The sequence below is a fragment of the Radiomyces spectabilis genome, assembly GCF_025331425.1.
Source record: "Radiomyces spectabilis strain NRRL 2753 chromosome Unknown BYT42scaffold_3, whole genome shotgun sequence".
NCBI classification, from domain to species: domain Eukaryota; kingdom Fungi; phylum Mucoromycota; class Mucoromycetes; order Mucorales; family Radiomycetaceae; genus Radiomyces; species Radiomyces spectabilis.
The window spans coordinates 1,083,898-1,096,395 of NW_026251928.1; the positions used below are offsets into that span (position 1 = coordinate 1,083,898).

General features: G+C 41.7%; 5 protein-coding genes across 5 annotated transcripts; 3 read left to right on the forward strand and 2 right to left on the reverse strand.

Annotated features, from left to right (window-relative positions):
* The first annotated feature begins 2,522 nt into the window (after positions 1 to 2,522).
* Positions 2,523 to 5,076, forward strand: BYT42DRAFT_559763 (uncharacterized protein). Its single transcript, XM_051567156.1, has 4 exons — positions 2,523 to 3,197; positions 3,419 to 4,457; positions 4,541 to 4,724; positions 4,797 to 5,076. Exons 1-4 carry the CDS (start codon positions 2,636 to 2,638, stop codon positions 4,842 to 4,844), a joined length of 1,833 nt encoding a protein of 610 aa, XP_051426149.1. The 5' UTR covers positions 2,523 to 2,635; the 3' UTR covers positions 4,845 to 5,076.
* Positions 5,077 to 5,240: 164 nt separating this feature from the next.
* BYT42DRAFT_559766 (Homeodomain-like protein) lies at positions 5,241 to 6,376 on the reverse strand. Its single transcript, XM_051567157.1, has one exon. The coding sequence runs from the start codon at positions 6,243 to 6,245 to the stop codon at positions 5,640 to 5,642; it is 606 nt and encodes a 201-aa protein (XP_051426150.1). The 5' UTR covers positions 6,246 to 6,376; the 3' UTR covers positions 5,241 to 5,639.
* Positions 6,377 to 7,021: 645 nt separating this feature from the next.
* BYT42DRAFT_559769 (uncharacterized protein) lies at positions 7,022 to 7,968 on the reverse strand. Its single transcript, XM_051567158.1, has 3 exons — positions 7,839 to 7,968; positions 7,565 to 7,651; positions 7,022 to 7,293 (listed from the first exon to the last, which is right to left on the reverse strand). Exons 1-3 carry the CDS (start codon positions 7,909 to 7,911, stop codon positions 7,244 to 7,246), a joined length of 210 nt encoding a protein of 69 aa, XP_051426151.1. The 5' UTR covers positions 7,912 to 7,968; the 3' UTR covers positions 7,022 to 7,243.
* A 17-nt stretch (positions 7,969 to 7,985) lies between these two features.
* BYT42DRAFT_510709 (cytoskeleton-associated protein 1) lies at positions 7,986 to 9,181 on the forward strand. The gene is made up of 4 exons (XM_051565146.1): positions 7,986 to 8,207; positions 8,277 to 8,417; positions 8,487 to 8,586; positions 8,647 to 9,181. The coding sequence occupies exons 1-4, from the start codon at positions 8,118 to 8,120 to the stop codon at positions 9,033 to 9,035; spliced, it is 720 nt and encodes a 239-aa protein (XP_051426152.1). The 5' UTR covers positions 7,986 to 8,117; the 3' UTR covers positions 9,036 to 9,181.
* Positions 9,182 to 10,964: 1,783 nt separating this feature from the next.
* BYT42DRAFT_559775 (uncharacterized protein) lies at positions 10,965 to 11,691 on the forward strand. Its single transcript, XM_051567159.1, has 3 exons — positions 10,965 to 11,290; positions 11,356 to 11,454; positions 11,519 to 11,691. Exons 2-3 carry the CDS (start codon positions 11,364 to 11,366, stop codon positions 11,659 to 11,661), a joined length of 234 nt encoding a protein of 77 aa, XP_051426153.1. The 5' UTR covers positions 10,965 to 11,290; positions 11,356 to 11,363; the 3' UTR covers positions 11,662 to 11,691.
* The last annotated feature ends 807 nt before the right edge of the window (positions 11,692 to 12,498 follow it).

A 12,498-nucleotide genomic window follows, 5' to 3' on the forward strand; every position in this document is an offset into this window, starting at 1 on the left:
GCCCAAACAAGATAATCCAACCCTAAAAAAAAATACCTTTTTTTTTCTTTCCCCCAAAATGGAAGCCAAGAGGGAGCCAAAAGAAAAAAAAAAAAAGGAACCGACAAATATATAAAAAAAAAAAAAAGAGATTGCACATACCTGGAAAGAATTTTTATTCTTTTAGATGACAAGAATATGCGGTCTTGTAGAAAAAAAAAAAAAAAAAAAAAAAGATGTGGAATAAAAAAGGGACGTCCTTGCCTAAGTCCAAACAAAAGGTGTCAAAAAAAAATATAAAAAAAAAGGGTTGTGCAATAGCGGGCGGAAAAAAGTTAAAGGCGGGGAGAAACGAAAGAAATAAAAATGCGAGATCTTGAAAATAAAAAAATGACTTGTATATAAAGGCCACAAATTTTTCGATTTTTTTGTATGCTGCTGACGTCATATTGGATTTTATTTTTTTTGTCGTTTTTCCACGACATCGTCGTGACGGTCAGAATTTCCTAGACCGATAACTCAGCCACCCAAATCCTTCACAGTCCGCTCCATCTTGCAAAAAAAAAATTTTTTTTTGCCCACAAAAAAAATATAAAGCGGGCCGTGTCCAGTCGAAGCTAAACATTTTCCCCTCTTCTTTTACTTTTTGAAAAGGTGAGTTTTCATTTGTCCATTCATTCCTTTATCCTTGAAAGATTGTTATATGATGTTTGTAATTTGCGTTTGACTGTCCACTTGACGCGCACTTTCGCCGGTGCATTAAGCGAAGTGGTCGATATGGAACAGATATTTTCCTGATATCTTTCTTTTTTCCCTTATTTCCTGTTGATCCATTGAGATTGTTTGGGAATTTCATTGAACTAACCTTTTGTTCAGTTATGCGATAGATTTATTTCATTGCCGTGAATCCAACAAATTGGTCCTCGTTGGTGATTAAGGTGAGTTTTTGCACACTTTTGATTCCTCTCGAAGGAGTCGGCAAAACGGTGTGTTTTGTGTATGCTGGCAAGGATTAAAAAATTCGCTCCTGATTCTATTTGATGACTACCTTTATTATCACCAAGATCTATGAGCTAGCATATCAAAGCACACTTTATTGTCTTACATGTCAGGTCACTTTTGATCACAGTACTTACATTTTGTGCTTTTTTTAGGTCAGTATCCGGTTGTTTTTACATCCATTGTTTTTTATCCGTTTAAAATAAAAGAAAAAATTTAAAAAAAGATTTCACATGTTTTCTCTTGCGTGTATCAAAATATTGGATTACCCTGGCAACATGGCCAGCAGGTCGGCCCTGTTAAACCTTGTTATTCCGATGCCGCCGTGTCTGGTTGCTGGAAACTGAGGGGGGCAAAGAAGTGTTCATGGCCTAGCCAAAAGTTGTTGATTGATGGCGTGAATAATCAGTGCAAAAGCGATCGAAAGAATGAATTTGCGCGCAACGCGTTTAAACTTTTTTAAGCCACTGAACAAATGTCAATGTTATTGTCGTATTCCTACCAGCGCAGGCTACACGATTCCCAAGTTCTCATGAAGGCCACCTTGTCGTCGAAAATACAGATACCCTACTACTCACGACGTTTCTTTAGTCTACCATACGTATTGTTGCAGAGAATGTAGCTGTAACAGTAATTGTATACTGGTGAAGAAAAGAAAGAGCCACTGTATTCCTTGATTGCGCAGGTGGATTGAACCACTTGAAAAAAGTCTGATGCATGTCGAATTTATGAAACTCTGCATTGTAATTCACAACCACGCGAAACGAATTGAGCATTTCTGCAGAAAAGAAGACACCGCAAGAGAGAAGCCGTCAATGGAAGCATGATTTTTGTTCTGTTATTCGATTTTTCATGCTGATATTTTTTACCGCCCCAAAATCAGCTTCTTCCGTCCTCATATTGTACATCATCACTTGGATGGACTTCTTTTTAAAGGGACTTTTGAATTCTGTCTGGGCACCACAAAATGGTATTTTTTTTTTTTTCATCTCTGGATCCTCTTCAATACCGTAGGTCGGTTGCGAGTTCCTGTGTAGTATATAGTTACTGCTCCAATCTTGCCTGATTTCTCGGTTGCATTGAAAGTACCATACTTTGATAGGCACTGTAACTGGTGCAGAACGTTCTGGTTTCAAGTGATATTTTTCACTCTTCTGGTTTCAAATCATAGTTGCCCAAGCAATTTTTTTTTCGAGTGACTGTCGTACTGTTTTGAAAGAAAAAACGGTTCCTGTGGATATGGAAACCATGAAATAACTTTTCAATACCGTACAGACGGGATTTTAAAGACTCACAAGACCAGCGACAGAAAAGACGAACGCTGACTGGGTAAGCCTGTAAGATGTACGATATTTATGGTTTTTATATTTGCATCTCCTTTCCAATAAGCTTGCTGTGGCTACAGGGTTTTCGAAACCGAACCCATGAGCTTGCAGGAAATGCATTCGCAAATGCGCAAGACAGTCACAGAGTTTTTCCCCATCAGCCTCTCAAATGCATTCACTGGTCCAAGCGGGCCAATCTTTTCAAGCGAAAAAAAAAAAAAGAAAAAAAAAAAACCAGCTAAAATTTTAAAGCAGCTTAATACACTTTTTTTTTTACTTCTTCGTCGGTCTTTTGCATAGCTCGGACGTACAATAACTGACTGACGCTAGTAATGGATATTCAAGGTTACACTCCTCAATCGGAGGCATCCCAAACACTCACTTATGCAAACGTGGAACGCTTCGATTTATCGCCATCCCCCAATTTCAAAAAGCCTGACGATAATAATACACCCCTACTGACCCCGTCGAGCATGCCGAATCTTCTATCCAAACTGCCTGATTATGTACCGCCCCCCGTCGATGCTGCGCTCCAACCCACTTCGACCTCAGTGGTCCCACCCGTCATCAAGGATGAAACTTTGACATTGTCAACCACCGATGTAAAAGAGGAAACCAACTATGCAGCTGACCCTCTTGAACAAGTCGATTATGCAGCCAACGCAATGAAAAACGAAATGCAAGATTTTATCCCCACCGAAGCTTCCATGGATCCCGTCCTGCTCTTGCGCAAATACGATAAACGAAAAAGTAGTCCGGCTATTCTCGGTTTGCCTTTTGATCTAAGCAATGACGATCAGATGAGTCTGCATTTATCACAACAACGCAACTCCATTGAAGCCGCCATGTTGCTCGCCAACTTTAACCGATTACCAACTCTCGATGCCAAACCAGGTAAATATTTTTTTCTTCCTTCAACTTTCAACGTTTCATCCATCGTACCCAAAGGACAAAAAAAAAAAAAAATTTTATCGCTTGCATATTACTATCATGTCGATCCTTGCCTGGATGGCATTTTTTTTTTATTTGCAAAAAAAAGCTTAAAATTTTTATGACATGCATGAATACTAAAAAATTTTTGTTTATTTTTTTTTTATTTTATTACCTTGACAAAGGCGACACGCAATGGCAAGATGATATGTCACTTCCTATGCAGACGCAAGATAAAACGGCTTGGGTGAATGAGAACGACGTCGAAGCGATACGACGGCACTCGTACGATGTGAATATGAATTGGAAATCGATGCCCGAATCGTTCTTGAATCGACCTGATTTACTATCCACCGCACCGGTAACATCTGCGTCGTCTTCGCAACCTCTGGTCAACGCTTCGGGGGATCTGTATGCATCAACCACGTCCGTATCGATGCCTAGTAACGCTACCAAGGTGACCTGGTCAAATGAAGATGTCTTGCAACCTCCGTCCATGGATTATTCACAGCTCCCTGCCGCGAATTCACCACGATCCCTACCGCCGCCGCCATCGGCTTCGTCAGTGGGCGGATATCGACCACCTCCTTTCCCATCTCATATGTACCCGCAACCAATGTATTCGGCGGGAGGTTATCCTCCTCCTCGTCCAATGCATCATCACATGAGCCCCGATCGATTTCACCCATTAGCACCTTCCAGTATCCATCCTCTTGCCAGTCCTCGCGATATTATCGGACAAAAGCGAGATCATCCTGTGGATGAAGGCTATTACGTCCGTCCTCACTATCCTCCTACCGCCTCGTCTCCTCCTCCACCACCACCCCACTATGCAGTTCCGCAACCCCATCAGCCTCCGCCCGTCCATCCGCATTACTTTTACCCTGGAAAACTACCTATTCCGACGTCTGGGTCCGCCATGGCTTCCAGTATGGTCGCTGACATGAATCATCCGGCCCTGAAACCGAAACGAAAACGTGCTCGCATGGAAGACAATAACGAAGAAGAGATTCCAGCGAACGAAAATGAGTTTCCCGACATGTCGCCTCGAGATATTGAAGCGGCTCGCAATGATCCCGAAGCAAGACCACGAAAGCAGAAGTTGCGGTTTCCCGGAGATCACTACACACCTCAATGGGTGCGATACAATGGTCAAGCTAAAGAAGGCTTGTGCGATACATGTCAACCGGGCAAATGGTTGCAGCTTAAAAACAGTGCCTTTTGGTAAAATCAAAAGAAAAAAAAACAGGATCATAGGGATTACAGCAACTAATTTTTTCTGGGTTTATGCATCTTTTTGATGACAGGTATCACAAACAATTCTACCATGGCATTTCTTCGGTCTCTGGCAAAGAGTTTGTTCAGCCCCTGGAAACTCGATGGGTAGATCAGGATCTGGTAGAAGGACTGTGTCACCAGTGTCATCAGTGGGTGGCGGTGAGTAACGTCAAGAGGAAGAATAGTGTACTTTGGTACCGGCATGCACACAAGGTATGGTTTGCTTTTTGGGAGTTCACTTTTTGGCGCTTTCTTTTAATCTTGGGAATCTTTTTTCTTCTGCAGTGTCATGTTTATCAAAAACCCAAGAATAGCGCTCCGAAAAAACGCTAAGATACTTTTCAAGCACATTTGGCATTTTCTATAATGGGATGTGTATGCGTGTATTGTATTGTTTTAAGTATTGCTACTGCTGCGATATACTCCAGATAGATCTGTATTGGATGGTCTTTTTGGATTGCTACTTTTGTATATATTCCTTTTTTCCCTTTTCTTCTCTTTCTTTCAAAAAAACTATGTACATGGCGCCTTGTATTCATTTTAATGAACAATCCAAACTTTCCACCCAATTTTCCATATCGTTTCAGGAAACGAGCCCGCCTTTTTTTTTTTCTCTTAAGGGTCTCATTAAGGGTCTCAATGAAAGTCGATCGAAAAACTTGAACTCAAAAAGCAAGACGTCGGAGGCACAAAGTAACACCAAGCCAAGAAAAAATGACCTGATATTTTCCCGGGAAGAACAAAATCCTGTTCGTTTTAGGAAATCGAACGCTGGATCAGGCAATGGCGAAATTTTTTAAATGAAAAAACCAAGCACACACCAAATCATTCGAGTATTGGATTTAACGGTTCAACAACGTTCAAAAAATGGGGGAGCATAGATGTAATTTATTTAACTTTTTTAATTTTTTTTTTTGAAAAAGAATTCTTATCGACAACCAGGCCGAGAGCATAGACAAAGAGGAGACCCGAAAAAACACAAAAGAATAAAGACAAAAAATGGACAGTTCATACATGCATGGAGGGTGGATTAAAATAAAAAAAAGAACAACACAATGCAATAAAGGGAGGAGGGGAGAAATGTTATTCATGACACAGATTAAGAGGCGCCATCAAGGCAGAAAAGGGCTAGGATTGATTTCCTTCATTTTGGGTGCGTTGACGAGTGCGAAGTGCTTGACGACGGTTTTGGAACCAAATCTGGACAGTACGTGGACTCATACCAAGTTGTTTGCCGAGTTCGATACGCATTTGAGTCGAAGGGAAAAAGGTGCGTTCAAAAACGCGATTGAGGACCTCTAATTGCTTGGCACTGGCTCTCCGGCGTTTGGGCTTGACCGACGTGTTATCGTTGTATTCGTCTTGTGGTGTGCTTGGCATATACGAATAAGAGGGAGACGGCAGTGACACCCTATCGCAACGTCGATCATCTTCAAAGGAGCGGCGGATGTGAGGATAAGGAGCGGAATGGGTCAAGGTGGACGAAGCATAGTCGTCCTCTTTCATCCAACGTACGGGAGGAGGGTACGAACGACTGGGAGTATATGAAAAGTAATTGTTACTGCTACTCTGGTTGGATTGAACGCTGCAAGGGGAGAAACTGCTGGAAAATGAGGAGGGCGAGAGGGAAGGGCTTTTGATAGGCGGTTCATCGGTGGGACAGAGAAGATTGGAGATATCGAGAACGGAAGGTCGTCTAGGCGACAATAATGGTTGGGTTGGTTCGTGCGCCATTGTAATTTTACCAGAATAAAACAAAGTGAAATGAAAAAAGGAGGGACGATTTTATAATTGAAACACCAATAAATAGGATCCAGAAAATCCGTAAGCAAGGGAATATTAGAAAAATCGAAAGAAAGAACAGGACATGCAGCTAATTCAAGCGGAAATCCTTCCGCTCAAAAAGAATCGAAACATTGAGTGGAAAAAAAATCCACGGCGGAGACTCAAATTTCCCCCATTCGGGTTTCTTGAAAAGGAACGTTTTCTTTTTTAAGTGGCAAAAAAGCCCCTGTGTAAAATTCTATCGTGATGAATTCTTTTTTAATTCCACACCACACAGTCAACTGCCCTGTTGGCTTGTTCTTCTCACTGCATTTATTTATGCATGGAAACATTACAATCGCAATTGATACATATCAAGAAGAAAAATTCCATCAAGCCAACTTGAAAAAAGGAGCAGGGTTACCAAAAGGGCCGCAGTCATGATTGGTTATTCCAAAAGCCGACGCCCACCTGGTGTGGGTTCATTATGGGTTGCTACCTAAATGAAACGGTTTCGGTCGGTGATCAAAGTAAATTGGACCCTGGGCGCCTATTTTTAATAAAGTGAAATGAAAAAAGAAAACCGAAAAGAAAAAAAAAGAAAGGGGATTTGCGGATGTGATGATCTTGTCAAACGACATAACTAGGTTACATAACAATGTCTACCCTTGCCGCCCGTTCACCTGGTTGAATCCCGGGTTTGTCATGATAACAAGAACCCAAAACACGGCAATGGGAACTTCCGGTTGATGAAAAAATAAAATGAAACGATTATTTTTTTATTATAATTTTTTTTTTCATTGTTGGGTTCACGCCATTTCACGCCAGCCAACCGTTGTCTATTATGAAACATGGAATCCACTTTTTTTTGTTTCCCTCATTTTAAACCCATGAATTTGTGGAATAAAAAAAAAAAAAGATGCCTATTGTTCGTTTCCAAGTGACGTGCTTTTTGGTTTCGTTTTTATTTATGCGGTATCTTCGTAACCGGAGGGAGGATTGCGCGGGCCTTGAGGAACTATTGGAGAAATATGAAATGAGTTTTAATGTTTCCCACACTGGTCCACAACATAGAAAACCGCCACATATTTCTTCCTATCCAATCGAACCATCTCTTCCTGTGGTCTGTTTCTGACCCGCGGTTCAGGACTTCTGCTTCGTTTTGTGACCATTGGCACTGTAAATCCTCTCTCCCAATCTATCCTCCACCTTTTTTTTCCTCGTTACCCAAACCAATATGTGTGGACATATGAAAATCATAAAAATAAAAACAATAAAGAGATACGCACGAGGATAAGTGATGGGAAGAGCAGCCACTCCCTTGTAACCGAAATATTCGCGACGAATCTTGGGCACAGTCCATACCATGACGGGACCTGTGAGAATGAAAAATGGTCGTTAATTTTTATCGTATTGAATAAAAGGCGAATGCTGGTGAAACTCGATCGTCAAGTAGTGGGATTGAATGAATAATGCACAGTGATGTCAGGTCCCGAATACTGTCACAGCAAAGAAAAATATACCAAGCATCGCATTGTTGAGACAAAATTTATGATAAATTACCTGCAGAGCCAAGGACAAAGGACCAAAAGATAACGGGACGCTCAAGCGAGAAACGATACAAAGATCCCAGCATGTTCAGAGTTGGGGGTTGGCGTGGTTGTAATAAGTTCAAGGAAACCAAAGTCAAGCGATTTCTATCGACGGGGAAAAAAAACAAAACAAAAATGGGTGACGTGGCACGGCGACCTGGATTTCCTTAAATGGCAAGTTGGATATTTAGATAGTTGACAGTCCGAGACTTCCTCTCTATATCGAACACTATTTCGTTTTTGGTCTGTCATGTCTATTGTTACTGTGTTTATTACGACTTCAGAGAACATTAGTTCGGAAAGAAGATTGGACCGAGGATGGACCATTTTGGAGCTCAAGGTACCCAGTTATTAAAGGTTATAACTTTTTCGTGATCGTGCCACTTAGAGAGAGAACCATTGCCATTAGGGAAAATTGGAGCCCATCACGGGTATTCCCGCCGAAACCCAGAATCTCGAACTGTACCAAGGTGATAACCGTGTCGGACCCTTGGATGATGAAAACCGTTTGGTCGGATCGTATCCGATTGATGATTTTATGCGTATTCACGTAAGTGACTTTTTTTTCTTCCGTGTTTTCTGCGGCGACAAGATGACTAACATTACGCGTCTCTTGCAGGTCATTGACACCAATCCGCATCGCATCAAAAATCAATTTACCGATGTATCATTGGTCGAAAAATTCGAATTAACCGAAGAAGAATACGCAAAACGATCTGGTATGATGCCATCTCGAATCTAAATCATATCATGCAGTGTGGCTCATATGGGGACAATAGATACGGTCCGTGCGTTCAAAGAACGCAATAAGCTTGGTCGTTTCTCGGACGAGGCAGCAGTACAGTTGCAAAAAACAGAACAAGAGTATGAGGAAGCGGCCAAGAAGATCAACATCAACGACCGCTGTGAGGTGCAAGTTGGCGACGATGATGCGATCCGCCGCCGTGGATGCGTCCGGTACGTGGGTCCAACGCACTTTCAATCTGGTATTTGGGTCGGTATTCAGTACGACGAGCCATTGGGTAAGAACGACGGCAGCGTTCAGGGCGAACGTTACTTTTCCTGTCCACCCAAATATGGAGGTTTTGTGCGACCAACAAAAGTCACCGTTGGTGATTTTCCCGAGGAAGACCTGTTAATGACGGATGACGAATTGGAAGAAATGTAAATAGCCTTATACGTCAACCATGGAAAAACATTATACCACGAATAATAATATCATAGGCAAAGCGTCTTTGTTAATTTGCATCCTATTCAACATGAAGAAATCACAATTTTGAAAGTCAGATGGCAAAAATATGCAAAAGCAGTAAGCCGAATATGAAAAAGATAGATAGACGAAAAACGGGAAACTAAGAAATTAAAATATGCAACCAAATGGAAGAATAATGGTAAACAACAGCAACACTATGACAACCTTCAAGGTAGGGGCTTGATTACCGAATCTGTCATTTTCAGTCCCAAGGAACCCACCAACGATAATGCATGAAATATGTATTTCTGTCAACGCAACCGTTCCCTCGCTATGTTTATAACAAAACAAATTCGCTAGTCAAGTACGGATGGGTTTCAAAACTAAGTTGGGCACTCTAAATAATTATTGTTTTACGTATACTTGATACGGTCTGTTTATAAGCACGGGCATGGAAACACTATTACGAGGCAGGCTGCTACATCATCATGGACAAAGGCTTAAACATATCATACAACAATGGATATTCGAAAAGCGCTTGCGATCCATGACCGCTCTATGTGTATACTTCCCATTAAATTCTTGCGTGTTAAATCACCCGTCGAACTATTCTAAATGGATTGCAATCGCAAGCCTAAGCACGGCGAGGAGACTCTGCCGTCGCGTATCGAAAAGGCTTACAAGCAAGTGCTCAATGTAATATACACGATTTCTCATATAGATGGGCGCCGAAGCGAAATTAACTTGTATCGTCTGACAGATGTCGCGATTGGACATAAAGTAGGACACGAATGTTAGCACCCATAAAATAACCGCCCCAGGTACGGTGTATGAGTGTCTGGCATCGGGCCCATGTTATCCCTCTCGAGTTTATTCCGAGTTGCGTGGTTGATCTGACTCTATTGCCATGTCAGCAGTACAGAGAGGACGGAAGGATCGTGAAAGACTAGTATTCTCACAGAATATCCGGTTTTCAGCGCTGACTTACGACGACCGAGAAATTTTTTTGCTTGTCATCATCGGTTGCCGTCGTTTTCCCCATGTTTTAGTGGATGTCCCGGCGACTGAGAGTTTTCCTTTTCTTTTTTAATTCGTTCGTTGTACAAAGCTTCCTTTTTTTTATGTTCAAGCCGATACTTTTTTTTTTGCTAAGCTAACTGAAAATGCGTGTTAGGTATCCAGAAAGCCAGTCCTCGTTCGTAAGATCTACACCGATAGTAGCTATCAATCTGAGTGGTCCGTTGCATCGAGAATGTTAACGATGATTGTTTAGTAAGTAGGCTGAGGAACACCAAAACAGCTAGCACTGGATCAACAGATTTGCATTTGTTTATCATTTTTCGGAACGGGATGTGACCTATGCAGGTTGTTCCATGCGAAAAAACACAAGTGGGCTTTCCAGCGAACTTGTTCGCTGATCACACCAAGTGGCGTTTGCTGAGCATTCTGGCCACCCAAGATAAGATTTAGCGGCTCAAACCATACTTGCCAGCGCCGACCAAGATTCGTAATGCAAGCTGGACCCAAAAAGGAACGACAAAGGCTGACATGCCTTATACGTCGTTCCTATGGCGATCATCAGACCCATGGTTGGAGCAAGAGACTCACTTCAATAGGTCTTCGTAACGAGATTGAGCCAGTAATGCCTCTGCAAAATGAAAAGTAACTTGCATAATATGGCCTCTATCGACATGGTTACGGCCGGAGACCACAGGCTAGTATGGAAATACCGAATACCAAGTACGGACGTTAGAGTTCCCGTTTCATTATTTTCATTTTTGTTTTTATATTTTCTGTAGCTTTATTTTTATGTCTTCGTTTCAATGATTGCATCCAAATGAGTAGGTTTTTCTTTGTTCGATGTCAAGATAGATTGTGGATGCATCTAATAAGAACTGCACATAGTAGAATGACTGTCTGAATGCTATGAAGTGAATAACGTGTACGGCGTTGGGATGGACAGTTCTGTGCATTGCAAGTGAGCCGCCAAACTCCGAATTTGAGCAGACAAGAATCGGGGCTTTTGTGTGTACGACATCCTGCCGTGGCTGACATTTGATTCCCCAAAGCGGAAGGCGATATGTCTCGCAAAACATATAAAAACGCACTCGCTCAGTACCATTTTTTCTATGTCAACTATTCTTTTATCTCCACATTAACGGTCATGGCTGACAGTGTCCAAGGAATCATTAGTTCTTAACGTGTTACTATTTTCGCCAACCCGAGCTCCAGTATGTATCATCAGAACAGAGCCACTTGGGGAGGAAGGTTCGAATGTAACTCTTTTATTTCATAGCCTGCCGGATGGAAGAGAACGCCGCGGTCGGCGAGGCCGCTAATAAGTTGCAGGGTACTTTTGGTATCAATCCTTTTATTTTTTACCTGGAACAAAATCGTAAGTCTGACCATTGGTGAATGTTTAGTGCGAGTGAATTAATATCAACTTTCAAAAAAAAAAGCCAAAAGCATTGAAATTAGGAACTACCTCGAGGCTTCTACCCACCAGCATCAGTATCCCAACATTTTCATTGGGACTAAGCATATTGGTGATATTGCAGCTCTGAGGAGATACGCTACCAGTGAATTGCAAGCGATGAATTAATAAAGACGTACAACGTTTGCGCCAAGTGTAAAGGCAGCTGGGTTTAATCATGTGTGTGAAATTTTGAAAGTTGTCTGAACAAAATGCTTCTCTGAAAAACTTGTCTCGAATAAAAATGTGTAAAGACTATTAGTCAACAAAGGTTGAGTGTTGCTGGTAAGTGATGTTTAGCCTCAGGAAACTAAGCATACCACTAATCATGTCAGGTAATCAAGCTATATAGTTAGAAGTAGTTAGGGGTAATAAGAGGTAGTATAGTTTAAATCCCAAAAAGGGAAACGTAACTATAACTACCCAGCAGTTGGACCGCAAAAAGGCCAAAAGCATTCTGTGAAGAGTTTTACCACCTCTGTTTCATGAAAGGATACAGGACGACAACCCAAAGTAAAGCTGTCTATATCAGACAGAGCCCCAACTTGACTTTTGAAGTTTAATAGTTATGTCTTGCGAAGAAAATTGACCCGAAGACAACCTTAACGATCGCACCTCTTATCGCACCAAATCAATGAAAGCACCATCGGAAGAAAGAATGCAAGTTGACGGTTATAGCTTCGTGTCACCATTAACAGCAATCTTTACAATTCAATCCTGGCATATTATGCCCGTAAGTAGACTTGACACTCTCAGAGGCAATTGCGAATCATGTCGGGTCCAAGCACTTCTACTTTTGCCGGTCTCTTCATCGTTCAATGACTTCAGATTGACCACTTGCTGTTCCAAAGACTTGTGAAAGAAGGTCAAAGTTCAAAGATACACAGCCAATTGCTCCTTTGAGCGAAATTAGTGGGAATGCGGGCGGTACGAGCTTGTCTGCAGGAGAACTTTTTTTGCGCGTCC